General features: G+C 40.7%; 1 protein-coding gene across 1 annotated transcript; it reads right to left on the bottom strand.

Moving 5' to 3' along the window:
• Positions 1-1,081: 1,081 nt before the first annotated feature.
• sgcg (sarcoglycan, gamma) lies at positions 1,082-16,771 on the bottom strand. Its single transcript, XM_008275918.1, has 8 exons — positions 16,577-16,771; positions 10,049-10,250; positions 9,338-9,442; positions 7,413-7,500; positions 6,499-6,618; positions 5,437-5,509; positions 3,792-3,915; positions 1,082-2,614 (listed from the first exon to the last, which is right to left on the bottom strand). Exons 2-8 carry the CDS (start codon positions 10,241-10,243, stop codon positions 2,447-2,449), a joined length of 873 nt encoding a protein of 290 aa, XP_008274140.1. The 5' UTR covers positions 10,244-10,250; positions 16,577-16,771; the 3' UTR covers positions 1,082-2,446.
• Positions 16,772-20,762: the final 3,991 nt, after the last annotated feature.

Raw genomic sequence — 20,762 nt, 5'->3', positions numbered from 1 at the left:
TTTTACACCTCAAGCTTGAGGTGACTCAGTTGAGGGTGTGTCCTTAAATATAACCTTGAAGAACCTTGTGTGTCATACATGTTGATGTACACTGTGCCATAGCAAGGCCTAATAAACCCCCCTTAAGTAAACTATGTCTGTTTTTGTTTCTAGATTAATACAAGAAGGCACATGTTTAAAAAAAAAATCAATGCTCCTATTCTACGTATTATTTTACAGTTTGGCTTTTTAATAGGCCTCTATTTTAAGTATTTCATTTCATGCACAGTAAGCGACTAATTCCCTTAAATCGATAAATATTAACTCTGACATAATTTATTCTGTTAATGGAGATTACCACAACAGGCACAGGTGGCTTTAATGCATTTTTAGAGATACATTTGAGTTGTAGAAAATGGTTATTTATAGATATATGAGGAGTTCATTTGCAAAAACAGATAACTTCATTTTTGCAGATTTTCAGAAAACTTTTTTTGTTGTTTGCTTGAGATAATATCGATCAAACTGAAGTTGAGTGGCAAAAATAGAGATAACTTAAGTTTGACTTATATTGTCTCAGGTAGACAGTGGAAAAGGGGGTTTTCTGAAGGTTTGTGTAGATGGAGTTATCTGTTTTTGCAAATGAACTCTTCATATATAGATTATTTCTTTCCAGTCTGAACTGCCCTACTCAAAAATGATAACTGCTGAATTCTGAGGCAGATCTGAGACTGATACAAACCAGGCAAACTCAATATCATCGCAAGTGGATGTGCACAAAGATCACAAATCTTCACTGCAGCACACACTGTGACCTCCTAAATAAATGCAGAATAGATTTGTTTGCTGATGTAAATCTAATTCTGCTGTGTGCATCCTGGCATCACTGCAGAGCTTTTCCACTAGAGGGCATCAGGAACTCAGTAATCATGGTCAGGATTGTCAAACTGCATCTACCAGAACATTAGACAGGGGAGCTGAAAAAATACTGTGTAATAAATGAAGAGACCGTGTTTATTCTTCTTCCTAAAATGTGATTACAAAACGTGGGAGGGCTTCTCGGGGGGGAGGAGTCGATGAGGCATAATAATGCAGACACATAGAAGAATAGCACAAATTTTATTCAACATACAAAATGAATAAATACACCTATCACACTATCAAAATATGCTAAAACAAAAGTCAGAACTGCAAATCAACAACTTCAACACTAACAATGATAACACAAAGTCGTAACGTGTTAATTATGGTAAAAATGCTCTCAAAACAGTGATGAACAGGTAGTAAACTCAGTGTAACTTTACAGAATGGTATTTTTTCTGACAAACTTTGAACTGTTAAGTGCTGTCATGCGTATTGTGTTACAAGAAAATGAAATCAAGGCATATTTGCCCCAAAAAAGGCAAAAGCGAAATTGCAATAATAATCCCAATTAATTTTTCCACTCAGCTACCCACAACTCTCTTTATTACACCAGTTCTGGTTTTGCTGTCATGTTTCTGCAGTGAAAGGCAATTTTCTGTTGGGCCTTTGATCGTAAATGAGGTTGTTGGGGGAAAAAAAGAAAAAAAAAAAAAAGTGCAGCTTACTACCAAGAAAAACTGCCTGCCTTGTTTTTTTGTAATTACATGCTTAAGACGGACTTCAAAATAACACAGGCCAAACATACATATAACATTATAACTGGAAAAAAACACATAATTACACGAGATGCCACGCTAGTAACACTTTGCGGTGCCACAAGGACTTGGTATTTTAATGTCAACCCTGGAAAACATTTGAAGAAAAACATGACTCATGTTAGTTGTCTGATGTTATATCTAAATTTGAGTGGATAAAAAAATAGAAAAAGAGATCCAATTCATCTGTGAATTGATGATGACAATGACATAATATACTAACATTTCTCAGTTTTAATAAAAACATGCTCAACACTAAAACAAAAACACAGCATACCAAGGGCTTGGAGCCAGAGGGGCTTTTGCATAAACCAAAATAAATACTTTCAATAACATTCTGTTGCCATTTTAGAGATTTATTTTTTAATTTTCCAAGCCCTTGATATGTGTCAATTTTATTTATTGCACCATAAGATAATATTGCATAGGATGTAAGCTGTTACCAGCTCCTCATTGCCCAGCCATGATACTGTGTGTGAAAAAATCTTCATAAACCTCTGATGCTGACTAATTTAGTACTGAGAGCCAGTTTGTTTCAGTTGAGTAGTTAGAAGTTCATAAATGCAACTAAAAGGATACATTTCATGACATCTCCAACATGTATGCCAGCAGGCATTTGTATTTTAACAGGCCTCGATGTGCCAGTGGGATCATCATAGAACCACTGTGGTATAAAGATTCCAAAAAAGAAGAAAAAACTCAGGCGGCATATAAACAATTGTGCTTGTTGCCTCCCAAAAGATGCATCCTCTGAGAGATGGAAAATCAATGACCTTGTCAGAGTCAATCTAGCACTCCTGATTATCGCTGCAAGTGGAAGTTCTTCCAGCCTTGGATAGGAAGAGCTTCCCGCTGGGACAAACACAGACCTCATAGAGACCCTGAGCATTTCCAGAAACCCCTTCTTTGCTCTGGGGCAGGCTCGGCATGCGCACCGTCTCAGCATCCAGCACCAGCTGTACAGCACACAGCATGGAGAGCAAGAACAATTAAAGGAGAACAACACAGTTCTGCAGAGAATATCATTCTGCCTTACTCTCGTCACTCAAGCAGAGTGCACAGATGCATCATGACACACAGTATGGAGGGAGTTATAGAGAGATGTTTAGGTAATGCCTAACAAGTGCAAGAGTCCATGAAGACATTATAACAAACAAAATGTGGTACAAACATCCACAGTCCAGTGGCAGAAACGTAAAAGAAAACCAGAGGACATGTGTACTCAGAAAGTTTGTTTACTGTCATGGAAGACTAGTTCAGTGCAGATTAATATCCAGGAGTGTTAAAGCCTGCAACTACTGCAAATGTGCTGCTCTACTGAGAATGGATTCAAAAAGGTCAAATAAGTGCCTGAGATACAAATGCTTTATGTAGTTCAACCAGTTAGCTGCACCACAACAATTACCCAGACCTGATTCAGTCAGAGTCAATTACCAAAACTCACTCTAAACAGTAACATGGAAACGGCAACCCACCACACCACAACAGACCCACAGAGCCCAACAAATGTTTACGAAGTTCAAAAGGCAATGAGCTCATTGTAGCTTGCAGATAATGAAGATGTAGTGCTGTTCTTTTTGTGGCTTTAGAACTGTGACCTTGTGAATACATTATAGTATAGTATAGTATAATGTAGTATAGTATAGTATAGTATAGTATAGTATAGTATAGTATAGTATAGTATAGTATAGCATAGCATAGCGTAGTATAGTATAGTATAGTATAATGTAGTGTAGTGTAGTATAGTATAGTATAGCATAGCATAGTATAGCATAGTATAGCATAGCATAGCATAGTATAGTGTAGTGTAGTCTAGTGTAGTGTAGTGTAGTATAGTATAGTATAGTATAGAGTAGAACTGTAGAACTTCAGTAGAAGTGGTGTAATGTGTTCTCTGAAAGGGCAATCTATAAGGTATTTTGGATAAAAAATGTCCATCAAATGGAAAAAGCTGAGTTTCTGTCAAACTGCAATCGTGCTCAGAGGTGTGAGCACAAGAGACTATGGAAGCAAGATAGAGCATGTTTGCCTGTAAAAGCATGCTGTATAAATATTCCCCTGGTTATGTAAAGAAAAAACAGACCTTAGGACGGTGTAGAGCAGACAGCAGCAAGTGAAAAGAGCTTTTCTTACCAGTCCTACAGTAGACTGTAGAATAACATCCATGTTGGAAGAAGCTTCAATGTTGCCAGCCAGGGCTTTGATATGAACTCCTTTTGGTGCGTCCATACTGAGAGAGCGAGTAGGGGACTCCAACCTAAAGAAGCACATCTTAGCTTTGTAAATACATCCATATTATGCTCATTTATTTCTATCAAAAGCTGTTTCAGATTTTTAAAATGTGATGAATCCAGAAATCACTTTATACAGTGAGGCTTAAATGTGCTGTAAAACCTTAAACGCACAATATGCAAGATTTTAAATGTCAATATTACATTATTATAGTCGCAATCTACATGAAAAGATAAAGCAGAGGGTGAAATTACATTCCATTTGTGTGTGTTGTAATCTGAGATTCTCTGTTCTATATTCTGGCAGCCAGTCTGGTCACATGTGCTTGTTAGTGCAAATTAGTGCATGTTAGTCCCTTCCTTTAAAACTGTTGGCCCCCTTCAAGCCTATAAACAGACTGAGAGTGACCTCACACACTGCACTGGAAACGCAGACGTGCAGTCCAGTGTCAAGATGGTGCCCAAAGAATTAGACGTTTTTGGGGGGAAGGAATACATCGTTGGATTCCACAATCCAGAGAATCATCGTTCCATCTGAAATGATTTCTTAGACAAAGAAAGCTGTAGTTATTCAAGTGTCCGGCTACAGCCCTAACTGACATTTCAGCATCCAGCATACAAAACAGTCTGTTCTCATCTTTCTCTTGTCATCTGTGGCGTCATGTCTTTTGAATAAAACTGGCATTTGAAGTTGGCCTTTTATAGGCACTGTTCAAAGGAGTGTCTGTGTACCGGTCAGGCTATTTGATCATTGTCCTTTAAAGCCGCACCTGACCACAGTGTGGATTAACTTGGTGGTTGAGAATTTGTGATCAGTTGAACAGCCCATGCATTTGGTGCACAATTGGCTAAATGTAATGCTTTTCTGAAAAGAACAATATAAACGAGTTTTCAGAGAAGAGGACCATTTGCATGCTGCAGTTATATTTTCGTTCCATGCATTTTATCAGTGTTATGTATCTAATTTATGTGCACTTGTTTTGTTTCAGTTCAGTGTGAGAGTCTCTGCTCCTGTTCTGAGGCACCTCCGTCTCTGCTCGTCTGTTCTGCTCCAGCCTTTGTGTGTCTGTTTCCACACATGGATCTACTCCTGTCCGATTGACCATGGAAACAGATTGAGTCAGAGCAGAGCAAACCAAAGCAGAGAGAAGGAGAGATGAGTAAACTGAAGATAATGTTAATCGTGTTGAGAAAGACTTGTTACAGCCATTTAATGTACTTTACAACTCTAGTGCGGGCTAATGGCTGTGGCTGGATTATTTTGTGTTGGCTCTGTACACAAACTTTCTGACTGTAGCTGTAAAATAGAAAGAAGGGGAAGGTGTGACCTATTTGTTTTGTTATGAGATGCTGGTGCTGTAGGGACATCCAGTGATTCTGAATGTTGCACACAAAACCTTTAAGCTTTTGTACTTTTTCAGTGGATATATGGTAAATGTGTTTACTGCAAGGACTCAGCCCAGTCAACAGAGTGTTGCGAATGTCTTCCTGATGTATTTCCACATGACTTGTAAGACCTCAATCTTGTTACTGGCTGAAATGCTCACCTCAGGTCTTTCAACAGCTCAGATCTCAGCTGGGGCACCTCTACTGAATGCTGGAACAGAGCTCCTTCAGGACCTGAGCAAGAAACAGACACACATTCAGCTACATGAGATTCAATCAAGGTCTGTTACAAAATCTAGTACAGTCCGAGGCCCTGATGCGTGCTACTGCAGATTGATTTTTTAATAAAACAGTCTAAGTAGCTTTACCGAGCTGCTCATTGGTGAAATATGTGATTTCCAAATCATCACTTGTCTGCTATCGAGCATTCAAAGTAGACTGAACACGAGGATGGCAATGTTCTCTGTTGGCTGATTCACTACTTTAGTCCTGACTGAAATACCTCAAAAACAAAAACATGAGAATGAGGAGAGAGGAAATGGGATCCAAAAACCCCAGTGTACTGAACAGAATGCGGAGCCAACTGTGATGGATGTGAGCACTTGACAAACACTGTGAATACTGAAGCTTTGTTTCGAGGACTTTAGGTTTTTGCTGCCTGCAGCTCAAACTGACCCCAGGTGTTATGGAACTATCAGCTGACACTGTGTTCAGCATTAATCTGTCATCACAGTGTGTGGTCAGTGACACACATTATCATCAACACACACACTGGACACTGAAGACTCAGAATGCAGGACAGGAATATGTAAATGCTTTATCCTTCAACCCTCTGTTGAGTAATTGACATCCTGTGCAGCACTGTGATATGAGATTATATTTGTTGGCTCGAAACTACAAATGACCTGATTTGAATCTGCTATTAATGTGATGGATCTTAGTGCACGCTCAGTTTAAGATAACCAAAGTCCTGATATATGTATATATATGTACTGTTTGTGCATTTAAAAGATATCCGTGCACTCGACTATACAACACGAATGATTACGACTGCATCTGTCTCTGTCCTTGGCTCCTGGATTGTTGCACAGTTTTCTGCCATCAAAACAAATTGCTCCTGTTGATTTCACATCTGTTGTCAGCATTGTCTCTTTCCAAAAATGTTTCCACCAACAGGTGTGTGCTATATCCAAGGAAACAGCACGTAGCAGGCGTTGCTATACCTGTGACTCGTAGTTTGTCTGGTCCAATCACAGCCTGGTCACCATCTGCACTGAACAGCATGTTGCCATTGTGGGAGTTAATGAGCAGATTCTGAGTGTGTCCCTGAGCTTCTTTTGGACCTGCAACAACAAAAATTACCTGAAGGGGTTTGGCAATAATACAATGTAACTGCCAAAATCTGCAACCTTTCTGTTCCTGTGACATGAGAATATAAAAACCACATTCACGATTTGGAGTGGTATAAAGGGAGAAAAAGTGAGCAAACAACCTCCCGTCGATGGATTAAAAATGTGTAAATCCAGGAGGTAAATGAGTAACCCCATTACTGCTCAACCTGAAAGGTAAATCAGTGGAGGTTGTTTCACTTTGCCCTTCACCACACCGGTGTTCACAGCACTGCGAGAGGCTAAAGCAGGTAGATCACTCAGTGAGATATTTAACCCACGTCCGCGCCTACAACTGTGAACCGACATGCAGTCCTCTCTAACAAGCATTTCACTTTTATTCACAGAAGGCCAAGAGCACGCAGGCTATGCTTTTTACGGCTTAATGATCAAGGACACATAACGGCTCTGTGGAACACAACAATTAGCTGGGTCATTTGCTGGCCTTTTAATTATGACAAAATACCCCAACGTGGCCGCTGGCGAGCCATAAAAGAAGCACAAAAATGATCCTCCACAGGCCTCAGGACCTCTGTGTAATATGGAACGATCCAGAAGCAATGGTTGAGAAAGGGATGCTGCATTTAATGGATTTTAAATGGAAATGTAAAAGAGATTATAAATTGAAAGATGGCTTCTTGTCATTGTTAATGTTGGATGAGGAATCCCTGCAGGACAAGTGCATGAATGTCTTTACTGTTGCCCTCATACATCAGTGGGATATAATGCGTGAGTGCTGCATGTCTTACCCACAGATATCCTCCCTGTAACATCACCATTTTCATCACGGGCATTGAGGGAAACGTTTTCTGATGAGTGTGCTAGAAGTGGAGAGTCCTGGGAAAAGAAAAAAACAAGATATTACCAGCCTGTGTAAATGCTGCTAATATACTGTACGTCTGCAGAAGAAAAACAAAAATTGAATTGGTAGTTCCCCCACTTTGGTGTAAAGTAAAATATCTCAACAACTCACTAATGAATTGTCAGGTATTCAATGCTGTCAGAGGACAACGCGTACTGACTGTCACTCTAGCGCCACCATGAGGTTGACATTTGTGTTTTTGTGCAGTCAGGCTGGTTTATTTGCCAAAGTCCTACAAAATGAATGACGATCATGTGAGCCCGTTCACAGCTCACATTAGCATTAGCTCAAAGCACCACAGAGCCACGAGCACAGCTCAAAACATTTGGTGCCACTTTCTGATGCTGTTTATGAAACTTCTGAGTTCACTAATTGTGACTTTAATTATGCTCAGTACATTTAGATAGTAATAAATTATAACAACATTTGTCTTGACATTGACATCATTTAGGCCTGTGTTTACAATTAGTTTGTGTTTTGGTTCGACAAGAAGTTTCATCTGGGTAATTTATGGACTGATGTGTGAATATTTACAGCTGCAGACTTGGATTACTGAACTGACTTTCTACTCATGATTTATTAATAATGATTATTATCTTGTGTTTTGATGGAGGAGGACAAACACCAGTCAAACAAACGATTTAAGAAACAAATCTAATGTTTCATTTTCAGACATTTAACAAGGTTATAGTCATGTTAGTTCTGTATCTTTGAGTTATTATGCAGTATTTAACTCTATTTCATAAATTGATCTTTGTCTTTAGTGTATGTCTTAGTATGCAGGCTAATTTATGTTATTGCATTCTTGATATTAATTGTGGATGCCTTTCAACATCAGGCAAAGGGACACACAATGAGGATTAGCCTTGTGGAACTCAGGTAAATTTACATTTATTTGAATGATTAATGTACCCTGTCCTTTTTTAAAGTAAATACATTGAAAATAAGTAAATGACTACTAACAAAACAATGTTTGCCTTCATAAATGTGCTACTTATTATTATACATAAATATTTGCACAAGATTAGACAGCGTAGCAAAACCTTCCAGAAAACCTACCCTTTCATAAAATGCTTAAATGAGGCAGCCAAGCAATAAATCACTTCAGTTCCTCTGCAGCTGTACAGAAGATATGTTTATAAAAATGATCTAAGAAAATAACTTTTCATATAGAACTCGACGGGGTGACTCACTAAACACTGAAACTCATTAGAAATCCATAGAGCACATTAGAGAATGTGTCCTTCTATAAATGAGAAATACATTGCCTTTTTAATGAGGCCCATGAAGTAAGAAAAAAAAATGCAAAGAAAAATTGCTGCTATGAGCAAGAAAAGCCATAACATGTAAACAACTGCAGCAAAGTGTTCCCATCTGCTGCTAGCAGGCGGGCCATAAACTACTTTCTACCACAAATATCCCTGAGGTTAATGGGAAGCTCGCTGCACCACCACGTGCGCTGTGTGGGACTGCCAAATCCAGTTTGTTCTGACACATCTTGCAAAAAAAAGTACAGTCAGAAATATGCAGCTAGCTCTTTGCAGCTGCATAAAAACTGCTCGAGTGTCTGAAAGGAATTAGATTTAGATGATTACAGGACGTGCACTTGAGTTTAAGTCTGGTAAACAATGAGATGAAATAATGGCCATTCTGTCAGGCTACTTAACTGACAAAACTGCAGTTTGAACACTAGCTGGGAAGTAGCAAAAACTATGAGAAAAACAGAAGGTAGACGGGAAGTAGAAGAAAAACAGAGTGAAACAGGATGTGAGGAGACAACCAAGAAACAGTATGTGTTCCTGATTATCTTACTTCTCTGGAGTGGATCTCCTGAGCGTAAACAGGGAACAGAAACTCAGATTCGCCTTCCTCCAGCTTGACCCCATCTGAGTGGACTTGTAGGTGTCCCATCCCTTCCTACAGCCAGAATGAAGATTATGTATTCAGACAAAGATACAGCAAACTGTAATATAATTAAACAGCATTGTCTACAAGACAGGAATTACAAATGTGAAAAGTTAGGAGGGGTGGATCTGTCTTCCAAGAGTGAAATGCATACAGCAACATTCCCTGCAGCACTTGCATACCATCCTATAATAAAACAGTAAGTTGCTTTAGTAGCGGTGGCTCTTCACAGAGAGGTGTGTGTGTGTGTGTGTATCCAAGATCGTGTTGGTTTGTCGCATCTCTTTTTCTGCATAAATCCACAGTTGCCATCTGGACTTGAGACAGAAAGCTGACAAGATTTCATGAAATAACAAACACATTAACTATCCTGTTTAGACAGCCAAGTACCAGATAATGATGGATAATACCACCTCTACAGCTACTACTCACAATCATAAACAGGTAACACTTGGTCATTGCAAACGTTATGGGCTGATACTGATTAATTGATGAATAGTTTATGCCAAAGATTAAAAAAAAAAAAATAATAATAATAATAATACTAAGAACACAAAGGGTAAGACAGGAAAGCAACCCCTGCTGAAAACATAATTTGTCAATGTGAGTCATGCGTACCGTGTTGAACCACATCACCCTGAGGATCCAGATGGTGAGGGCGAAGTTGACCACCAGGATGATGATGAGCAGCAGGACAAACAGGTAGAGACATCGCTTCCTCCAGCCATAGATGCCGATCTTGTAGACGTGGTCAGGCACCGACCGGGGTGAGCTGCTGCCCTGGGTGGTGGTGACATACTGCTCCCGCACCATCTGGTGGCTGTGAACAGCACACAATGACAGGTATACGGGCAAAAGAACCAGATGTTAAAGAAAAAATACCACCTGTCTTCCATACTTTTCAGGCATGCCACACAGTTGGCATTGTTGTAAATATCAGAGGGAACAAAACATAGAAAGTAACTTTAGTTATATAGCAATGTGATGCAGGTCAACTGGCTACACAGGGAGAATTCTTTTGACAACACTATACCTAAACCTGCTGCGCAGCAGAAACAAGCTGTGCACATAATACTGACATATAATTGCCTGGCACCTTTTAAAATGATTTTAGATAACAGTTGCCTATTAACACATCCAGTTGATGCAGAGCAACTCTTGCATCACATTGTGTCACTTAAATTCAGTTTTATTTATATAGTGGCTGTTCACAACATAAGCCATTTCAGGGCAATTCACACAGTAATGTCAATCCTGACGATATCACATTAGCAAGAGAAACCCAACAAATCCAACAATTCCCTCTAAGCAACAGTGGGAAGGAAAACCTTTCTCTGAGGAGGAAGAAACCTCCAGCAGACCAGGCCATCTGCCTGGAATGGTTGGGGTGAGGGCAAAGGGGTGTCATTTTAGCTCTGTGTTTGGACTCCACCAACTCTTAAGGGACATAGATTGGACTCTTTAGCTGTTAAATGATCCACTGTGTTCCTCAGCTAGTTGCTAAGTGCCATTTGGTGCAGGACAAGTAGAATACAGTGAGTTTTAAGACCTTGTTGGGGGGAAAAAAGCGATGATAGCAGTGAGGGCAAAGTTGCATGCTGAAAAACAAAATCCTGAAAGCTGTTATAAATGTTCATAGGGCTTAAGGAAACTGCAAATGTGCTAAAATTGTCCTTCCTTACTTTTTGTTTTGCTTATCGATGTAAAAGCATTGATTTTAGCAGCAAAGTAAGATTGCTTTAAACTGAGTCTTCCTATAGGTGCCCACTTAACAGAACAACAGAACAAAAAAGAAGTTGTTGTACATGAAGAGCCTTGTGACTCCTTCAACACTTTGTTTATTCATAAGCACAACTATGCAAACACTAGGCTTGCTTCACAGTTATCTGAAACACAAAGAACTACACAAGTGTTTTTGCCACTGATTACAGCTGTTTTATATCTTGCACACACAAGTGTTTTCCTTTCATTTTTGTAATTTACAGGGTTAATCAATCAATCAAATTTTATTTATATAGCACTTTTCATGTACAACAACAACAGCAACACAAAGTGCTTTACAGCATTTGAAAACATTCTAACATTTAAAAAATAAAATAAACTCGTCCCTCCCACCCTCCATGCATACACATACACATACAGCAAATGCAGTAGCGCGCACACACTCACACACTCACCACTAGACTAAAAGAGGCGTGGCATGACACTGAGGGATTGTGGGAAACGCTACCATTGGGGCCGTCCACACCGGGAGGAGTTGCAGACCATGACCACTGGGGGCGCCGGCACCCAGACCCCCGACCCGGCAGACAGACAACGGGGTGGGGAGCCCCCCAATCAGCCGAGTCAAAGGGACCCGCAGACAGAACCCCCAGCAGCAGACCACACACAGCCCCCAGTGTGCAGGACCCCCCTAAGGAAACACTGGAAATAAAGCTAAAAACTTTAAGAATAAAAGGCCCTCTGTAAGATAAAATGAAAGTTCCATCCATCCATTATCTATACACCGCTTAATCCTCACTAGGGTCGCGGGGGGGCTGGAGTCTATCCCAGCCGACTTAGGGCGAAGGCAGGGGACACCCTGGACAGGTCACCAGTCCATCGCAGGGCCACACTTAGAGACAGACAACCAAACACACTCACATTCACACCTACGGATAATTTAGAATCACCATGTCTTTGGACTGTGTGGGAGGAAGCTGGAGAACCCGGAGAGAACATGCAAACTCCACGCAGAAAGATCCCGGTGCCCCCACCGGGATGCGAACCGGCAACCTTCTTGCTGTGAGGCAACAGTACTACCAACTGCGCCACCTTGCAGCCCAAAATGAAAGTTAAAAGAGTAAAATACATAAGATAAAGATAAATGAATGATAAGAACCTAAAAAGAATTAAAGGTCAATTAAAAGCCTGATTAAAAAGGTGTGTCTTTAACCTTCTTTTAAAAATATCGACAGTCTCTGCAGTCCTGAGGCTCTCTGGCAGGCTGTTCCACAGGTGGGGGCCGTGGTGGCTAAATGCCGCCTCACCGTGGTATTGTAATAGAAGCCTTTTTATCATATGTGCTTCAAATGCATAAAGATAGGACAGCTAAAAGTCAGCAACAATTCTTTGCTTTACCCAGGATTCAAACCCTGCTCTCCCAAGGGAAAGTTTGTCATCGACCCATTGCATGCATTGACTTTTGTGCTATGTACTATATCTATACTGCTTCATCTTATCGGTGAAATGTCCCGGAACTGGCTTAAATCACCAATCACAGGCTAGATTTTATAAAGCCTGAAAATGGAACCAGGAGAAGGTGCAGAGGTCTAATTTCCTCCCAGACCATTTGACTTACAACATGCTAAAACATTAGTTTTACATTTTTGCCCATTGATGCCAAAAACACTGCCTACACCAGCTTTAAAACCACTGCTAGATAACACCAATTATCCTGTTACAATGCAATGTTCTGCTAGGTTCCGGCATACATGAGCACACACCCTATGGCGCTCATTGATGCCAGCAGCTTCCCTCATTGTGACAATGTGCCCGGCCACATTGCAACAACTGGTCAGAAATGGTTTGAGGAACACAACTGAGAGCTCAAGGCATTCCAACAAGATCAAGCATCCAAAAGCTACACAAGAACAAGCCTGATCCGTAGAGGCTCCGCTCCACAGCCCACAACCCCAAGGGATCTGCTGCCAACGTCTGCTTGCCAGACATCACAGGACATCAGCATAAACCCCATGTTTATGTCCTGATGGGTCAGAGCTGTTTTGGCGACATAAAGGGGATCTACACAATATTAGGCAGTGCTTTAAATGTCATTGCTGTGTATATTATTACCATGAACACTGGCAATAGAAGGTATTGAGAGTGAATCCAGAAGTCACCCAATCGATTAAATCTATATAATATTGTGATGTAACACATGGTAAGTAACAAATATTTGCTGTAGGTGTGGTTCAAGGTTTCTGAGTCATTGGGGTGGTTTCCATCTCTGACAAACTACTTTTACAGACCCTGAAAAATCCAAGTTCACAATATACATTATATTTTTCCAGTCCTTAAAGTTAACTGCACATAAATAATCTGCCTATTTGCACCTCTATATAATGCCTTGTTCACACTGTGTACAGCATGTGATTCATGAGCCCAGAGCTCATGCACAGACCCAGTGGATATCTGGCTCATTGTGCCAGTGGAAAACTTGACTGGCTTTCCAGCCGTTCTTTAAAAAAGGCAAAGGAAAATGGCACTTATTACAGAGCAGAGGCAGCACTTTCTGGCTACACAGCAGCAGGATATCAGCGACAAAAACCAAGTCGATGAATGTCAGCATATTTGAAACCACAGCGAGTATTGTAAGTTATGACACAACAGCCGTTTTCTGTATTCAGTTCACGGGAGGGCAGATCGGGCTCCAACTGCGGAGCTGCAGAACCAGCAAGCGAGTCCCCTCAAGTCAGCACATTTGGACCATCTGACACAGTGACAACAGAGAACCTCAGGGACACATTTCACAGCGACACGGGAAGTGTGTGTTCAGTGGAGCCAAGGACCGCACAGCCTCAGAAGGCTGCAAAGAGAGGAGAGGTGTCACTTTCTATTGATTAATCTGCATTAATAACCAGAAACAGGCAGCAGAGAAAGCTGCTTTCACTGAGGATGAAGCCTGAAGGAAAGGCTGTCAGTTGTAGATTATTATGAGTCAATAAAGTACCCAAAACAGGTAGAAACACAGAGACAGACTGCAGATTTATCTAAGCATAAATCTGATCCAAATCTTTATCAATTCTTCAGAGTCAGAACATCTCAGTTTCATAGGAAAGGTTGTCTGAACAAAGATGAATCTGGGCGATTTCAGAAGTGTTTTCAGAACAAGAAAGCACTGCTGAAACAAGACAACACTGGCTCCAGTAGACCAAGTTGATTTACATACAGGACAGATGTTGCATCTTACTGCCACACAGTAAAAGCATTTTCCATCATGTTAAAGGAGCCACTTTTCAAACCAAAAAGTGATGCTTCCTTGACATTAACAGATGTTCAGCCAAGCACATCGGCCCATTGTAAATCCCATGGGTCAGTGACGATACGAGCAGAAGAAGAGAGCAGACTTTGCATACGGTGGCAAACCACCTCAAACAAGTTGTGTTTCTGTGAATAATGAAAGTAAACATCACCAAGGGCCAATTGATAAAGGCAACCACGTGGGATCTGAGTTCTCCAAGGTCCAGGAGAAGATGTTTTAGGGAGACGACAATAAAAATGTACAGTTTGTTTCTTGCTTTTTGCAGTAAATACAGGGACAAGGTGTGAAAGCTGAGAGTATTTCTACGACCAAATCTGCCTCTCCACAGGACCTGTCACGTGGCCTGCAAGCCAATAGCTGTGATGAATAGCCTTTATTTCACAATGCAACATATGAATGTTGCCTGCAAAAAGAAGGAAAAGATGACTGTGATATTTCCACAGGGGAGAGGAGAGTCAAGCTTGATAAGGACATTTTTTTCTTACCTGTATCTCACCTCATTTATATATATTAATCATGTTTGTGACAATGAGTCATAATGATAAATTGAATCTCAGCACTGCAGCAGAGCAAGAGCAACTTTTAGTGAAGGTGTCAGCTCGAACACAGATTAACTCTGCCAGAGCTCTGAACATGGATTTATTCGGTGTTGAATGTTTGGTGTTTTATTTCACTGGAGTTCTCTACTGTGGTTAAAAAAAAATCAGTTACAGCAGGCTATTAAATTGACCGATTCCAGTATCCCCACATTTTATCTATTAACAAGCAAAGATCATTTGTGTGTTAACATGTTGATCAGCTCAGCGCTGCACTTTGGGCCAATGAGCAGGGAGGATGAAGGAGCTCTGACTTTCTTCATTATGATGTTAATGAATTTGATCTAACGCAGTCTAATTACTTTAAATGAAAGCATTAAGAGGCCTCTGTCCTTCAGCAGCAGTACGAGGAGGAGGCAGCTTTGAGGCCGGATCTTTAAAGGCGTCTTCCAGCTCCAGTTTCAGTCTTACCACCAGCTCTTTTAGCCACAGACTGATCCTTCCATAGCAACCCAAATAAATATTCCCCGAACAGCCTTGCTGCTTAAGTGCCAGGAATTCTCGAATTCATGGGACGTTATAATCTGAAATATAGTCTGCCTTATGAAGAATATGGCTTTTATCAGGTCAGTGCTTTTATTTTTTGATCTTTTTTGTGATAGAAAACTATATTTTTCAAATGAAATTCGAATCTAAATCTTCCTAAGCCACATAGGAAACAACTAAAAAAGTTTCAAAGGCAAAGCAGATCTCTAACACAATCCTCTGCTCCCTCCGATGAGATAAGGGGACTCGGTTCAGCTTTCTTCTTACTGGGGCACCCTCTCAATTAACCTTAAACAAGTGATGCTCCCTGCTTGGCCCTGTCTCTCACTCTCTGACCTCTGGATGACAGTGAGGGCCGAGCCGGACAGACTAAATGTTCGCTTAAAATCCACAGGGTCCTGCTGTAATTGAGAATCCAGGCTTCTTTCTGAGCAGAGGCTTGACCTGACCGAACGCCAGAAGTTTTAGCAAGTTAGAAAAGCTCAAAATTTGTTTAGGTGAAGGACATCTGCTGAGGAATATTCTGAGGACTGATCTGGGACTGAGCACAGGGTTGAAGTTTGTGTCTGTCTGTATAGTAAGTGGCCGGCGTCATGTCTCCACTCTGCCGTAATGCCTTAACTTCTAAAAATAGGACTCAGCAATGTGAACTAAATTTAAAAAAGCACCAGAGGAAACACAGAGAGACACAACCCCTACCTATGTATGACTAATGAACACTGATAAGACACCGTAGCACACAGAAAAACACAAGGGAGCAGCTCTTTCACAAAGTTATTTTTGTATTTCATTTTTGTTGGCCATGTATGGTAAAACTGCCGACAGCTGGCTGACTAAAAACATCTTTTTCAAATCCCAAACTACCTCTGTGCAGACTGGAAAGTAATCCCAGCACAACACAGGACACAAAGAAGGGCAAAAGACTGAAAACATGTACAGTAGTAAAAAGGTTGCCAATCTAAAACACTTGAACTTTATCTTAAGAAGAGGTTATGAGGAATACAGGATAAATATTTGTGGGAGAAAAAGCAGACTACTCACCGTTGAGTGTTGAGGCACAGCAGTCCTCTTTCCCTACGCAACAGTAAGCAGAGCTCGAGCTGGTACGAGCAGCTTGAGAAGCAGCAGTGCTTGAGCTCCTCACACGTCTGTCAGCCACTCAACAGCTGCGTGCCATAAATCCAGCTCTGGAAGTGCCCTGACTAATCACCACGAGACGGCGCTCCCACTCCCCTGCATACCCACTCTGTCCCTCTGACTCCCTCTGCCTTTTTAGCCGCCCTACAGACATTTGAATATCATCATCAGAGTGTGTGAGAGGGAGAGAGAAAGTAGGAGGAGGAGGAGAATTTAGCATCAGCGGAGATGTTCAATCTCTCTCACACACAGAAACATCCACAGTGAACAGAGGCAGCTGTTTGTCATGCAATCCACTGAGTCACTTTCCCTGCCCAGCCCAGGGCTCGATGCAGTCGGTGCAGTTTAATTTGAGACTTCAGTCATGGCTCTCTACATGAAGTTGAGCTGCTCTTTCAGATTGCTCTGCTGGGTGACAGGCAGCAGGAAGGTTGGACCTTGAAAAGGGCAGTTTGGAAGTCAGAGGGGCAAGGACACAGGCAGCAAACACAGCAGTGACTGGGTTTGATGGCCCTTGAATTATATCAATCAGCTCGTTCTCAAAACTTTATATGCTTATATATATAAATATAATATAACTCAGATAAAATATATAAATAACAAAATACATTTTATACAATCCAATTATGGGAAGCCTATTTAGTTATGGAACATTTACATCTATATTGTTTATGTGTACTCTTGCTTATTTAAATCACCTATCAAATTTAATACTAGGAAGAAAATTTTCAGAAAGACAAGTAAATTAAACAGGGACAGCCTGATACACCTGTATTGATTAACTGACTCTTTGGTAAACAGGGTGAAAATCCTGAAGCTAAATGATTACATCGCACATTGATGAATGCATGATGCCTGTGCCAGAAGAGAAATGATAAAAAATGAATGAAAGGAGCATTCTGCAGGATTATGGTGCAAAGACTTTAAATGTAGGCATACACGTTCAGTTCAATTTCACAGAAGTAATTTAGAGTCATTACAGAAAAGACACTGCTCATGCTAATAATACTAATGACATTAATGATGGTTCCATTATATTTAACTATCCTAGTAAGCCATGACAGTGTCACAGCCAACAAACACCAGGACCCTGAATCTAAGGTAGCTAAATGGAATACAGCCATCATTAGTTTTACTCCTTATACCACAGTTCTTTCAACTGTAGCATGTCAAATGTAAATTGTCCCTGATAAATGTATGACTCCTAACACCGTAGGCAGGTGCAACAAAGCTTTCAGGAGACACAAAGCACATCTACACAGCCCTGAAGCTGCAGCCAGACTAAATTTACCAGGCAAAGTGTGTCCACGTGGTGTGGTCACAAACAGGAGGTACAGGAAATAACATGGGTAGGGCTGTGAGGATATAACGCAGGGACGAGCGTGGCTGCAGCAGCACTCCACTAAGACGTTATTATATAGCTGCTTAACACTTTAATGTGCTATGTCACTGCCCTTACACTCTCCAGAGACAGTTAGCTCCCTTTCTTCTCTACTACTCATATAGTGTAGTTATGAAATAGAAATGTAAAGGTTATTTCCTGCATTAGAGGTCAGCCCCCCCTCCTCCTCCCTTAACAAATCCAACCTCCCTTTGTAGTTTTAAATTGATAAGTCAATTTGGTAAAAGAGACAATATTGGAGGTCCATTATCTATACACCGCCCACTAGGGTCGCGGGGGGGCTGGAGCCCATCCCAGCCGACTTAGGGTGAAGGCAGGGGACACCCTGGACAGGTCGCCAGTCTGTCACAGGGCTACACTTAGAGACAGACAACCAAGCACACTCACATTCACACCTACGGACAATTTAGAATCACCAATTAACCTCAACATGTTTTTGGACTGTGTGGGAGGAAGCCGGAGAACCAGTGCTGCACGGAGAACATGCAAACTCCACGCAGAAAGATTGCGGTGCCCCCACCAGGACGTGAACCGGCAACCTTCTTGCTGCGAGGCAACAGTGCTACTAACTGCGGCACCTTGCAGCCCACAATATTGGAGGTTCTTAACTTAACTTTAGTTGTAAAGTCTTAAGCTTAAGATGCAATTTAATCAGATACATTTGTATTTTACATAATTCTGTAGGGTTTTGACCAAAATATGTTAATTACTTGAGTAATTTCACATCATAAATAACAATGTCAAGTCTTCACCTTTTTATCTACAGTTGCTAGGTACATTTTATCGCCTTATATCTCTCTGAAAAGCATTTTAGCTCCACACTGCTGTTTTAAATGTACAGTATAAATAACTGACTAGACGTGCCCTAATTAACATCTACCGCTTTCTGTGGAGTTTTTGTAATTGGTGCTAATTCTCAAAAAGAAAAGCTGATGACAGAGGGACTCTGTGAGGCTAAACATGCATGTATGAGACTTAGTCTAAAAAGTCACAACTTTTAGTTCCTGGAAATGTACCTTTTGACATGTGTTCTAAAATCAACTTAAAGAGATCAACGGTGACCTGGTGTCGGGTTTGAAGTTTTAAACTGATAGCAACATGGCCATTACCAGGATGGATGACAGGACCGATTCCTTAGGTTAGTTATGTATAAAACCCCAGAAGTATGAGTCTGAGTACTTTAAGACCATCAGTACACTGTAGTTTCTTGGCTAAAACTTGGCTGCTTATTTTGCTCCTGTTTATGTCTTCTCGCATTTAAAAAAAACAAAACAAAACAAAACACTACAATGACATGTTAACAAGGTAAAAAAAAAACAAAACTGGATTTTAACCAGAGGGAGTGTTTAAAACTGTGATGTATTCATAAATAAACAAACACATGAATTCACAGAGCTGGCCCATTCATTTTTGGTGACACAGCAGGGAAATTATTGAAGCACTGATTGCGCTACCCAAAATTATTTTAAGTCACGATGCGTGTTAAAGTGTTTTCTGAGCCCCACAGGCATCTTCATTGTGCACACAGTGTATAAAAATGAAGACAGAACTATTTCATTACATGAATGAGCACAACAACGTACTTACACGTTATCCAGCACACTCCAATGATGAAAATGTGTCAACACACTGTTTCTGTTATCATGTGAAGAAACACGTACTTCTGTGTGGTGAATCAAAATCCATTATCAGGTTAATTCTTTGTCACAGACACTTTCATCCATAACAAGAAGTAAATGTGAGAAAATACAAATTCAATTAAATTCATTGGTGGAAAACTGCAACTAGAACTCCAATGTGTGACAGCTGATTTGTTACACAGACACCCGTGAAAAGACAAAGGCAGCATTGTGTTTGTGTTCTCACAAGCTGATGTTGCACAAGCTGATGGATGGTGCATCTGTTGGTGCTGCGAAACCTGCAGTTTGTTTCGCTGCTGCTGCTGGAGGTGGTGCCATGCGGTGACAAAGGGACATCTGACAGCATCCATCACATAGATTCCTGTGTATCTCATGCCCTGAGCAAACAGTTGACAGTGAAGATAGCTTCTTCATTTCATGCCATTCTTATCAATATCTCATAACCTTTCTCTGCCTGTGGCTTTCAATAGACAAACGGAGTGCATAAATGATGAATCTCCAGAAACAAGTTAGAAAGGATCCTTCTCACACTGGATACAAGATCAGTTGAGTCAGGATGTCCCTTTAAATTTACTGGATGACAACACTTGGTTCACAGTGTAGGTGCAGAACTGAAGACTTTCATTACCAAGGACACTGATAGTAAGAGAACACACAAGATGAGGTGTCAATGCATCCAGCAGCACAGGCACTTGAGTCAGTACAACCTTCATCCCTTGTGAGTACAACATTCCTGCACGAGTGGAGACTGCCTTCATGCACATACAAAATGTGAAACCAGTGAAAGCCTTTATTATTGTGCTCAAAACAAGATCAATGTGAAGCATGCAGTCATAATCACCTTTTAACTTTTGCACATCAACAATACAATGTGCCTTGAATTTTAAAGGAATCTACTTGCTTTCTTCTGTGTCAACACACACTGGGAGCACCTGATTTGTGTTACTGTTACTGTCAGATCCAAGTGACCCCTCCTCCCTCTGTGTTATGGTTTGTTCTACATCTTTGTTATTAGTATCAGAATTTAAAGAACGTTTTTGAACACAGA

Source organism: Stegastes partitus, unplaced genomic scaffold (genome assembly GCF_000690725.1).
Source record: "Stegastes partitus isolate 25-593 unplaced genomic scaffold, Stegastes_partitus-1.0.2 Scaffold62, whole genome shotgun sequence".
In the NCBI taxonomy this organism is placed as follows: Eukaryota; Metazoa; Chordata; class Actinopteri; family Pomacentridae; genus Stegastes; species Stegastes partitus.
The sequence above is the reverse complement of the archived record's forward strand: the minus strand, read 5'-3'. Positions and strand labels throughout refer to the sequence as shown.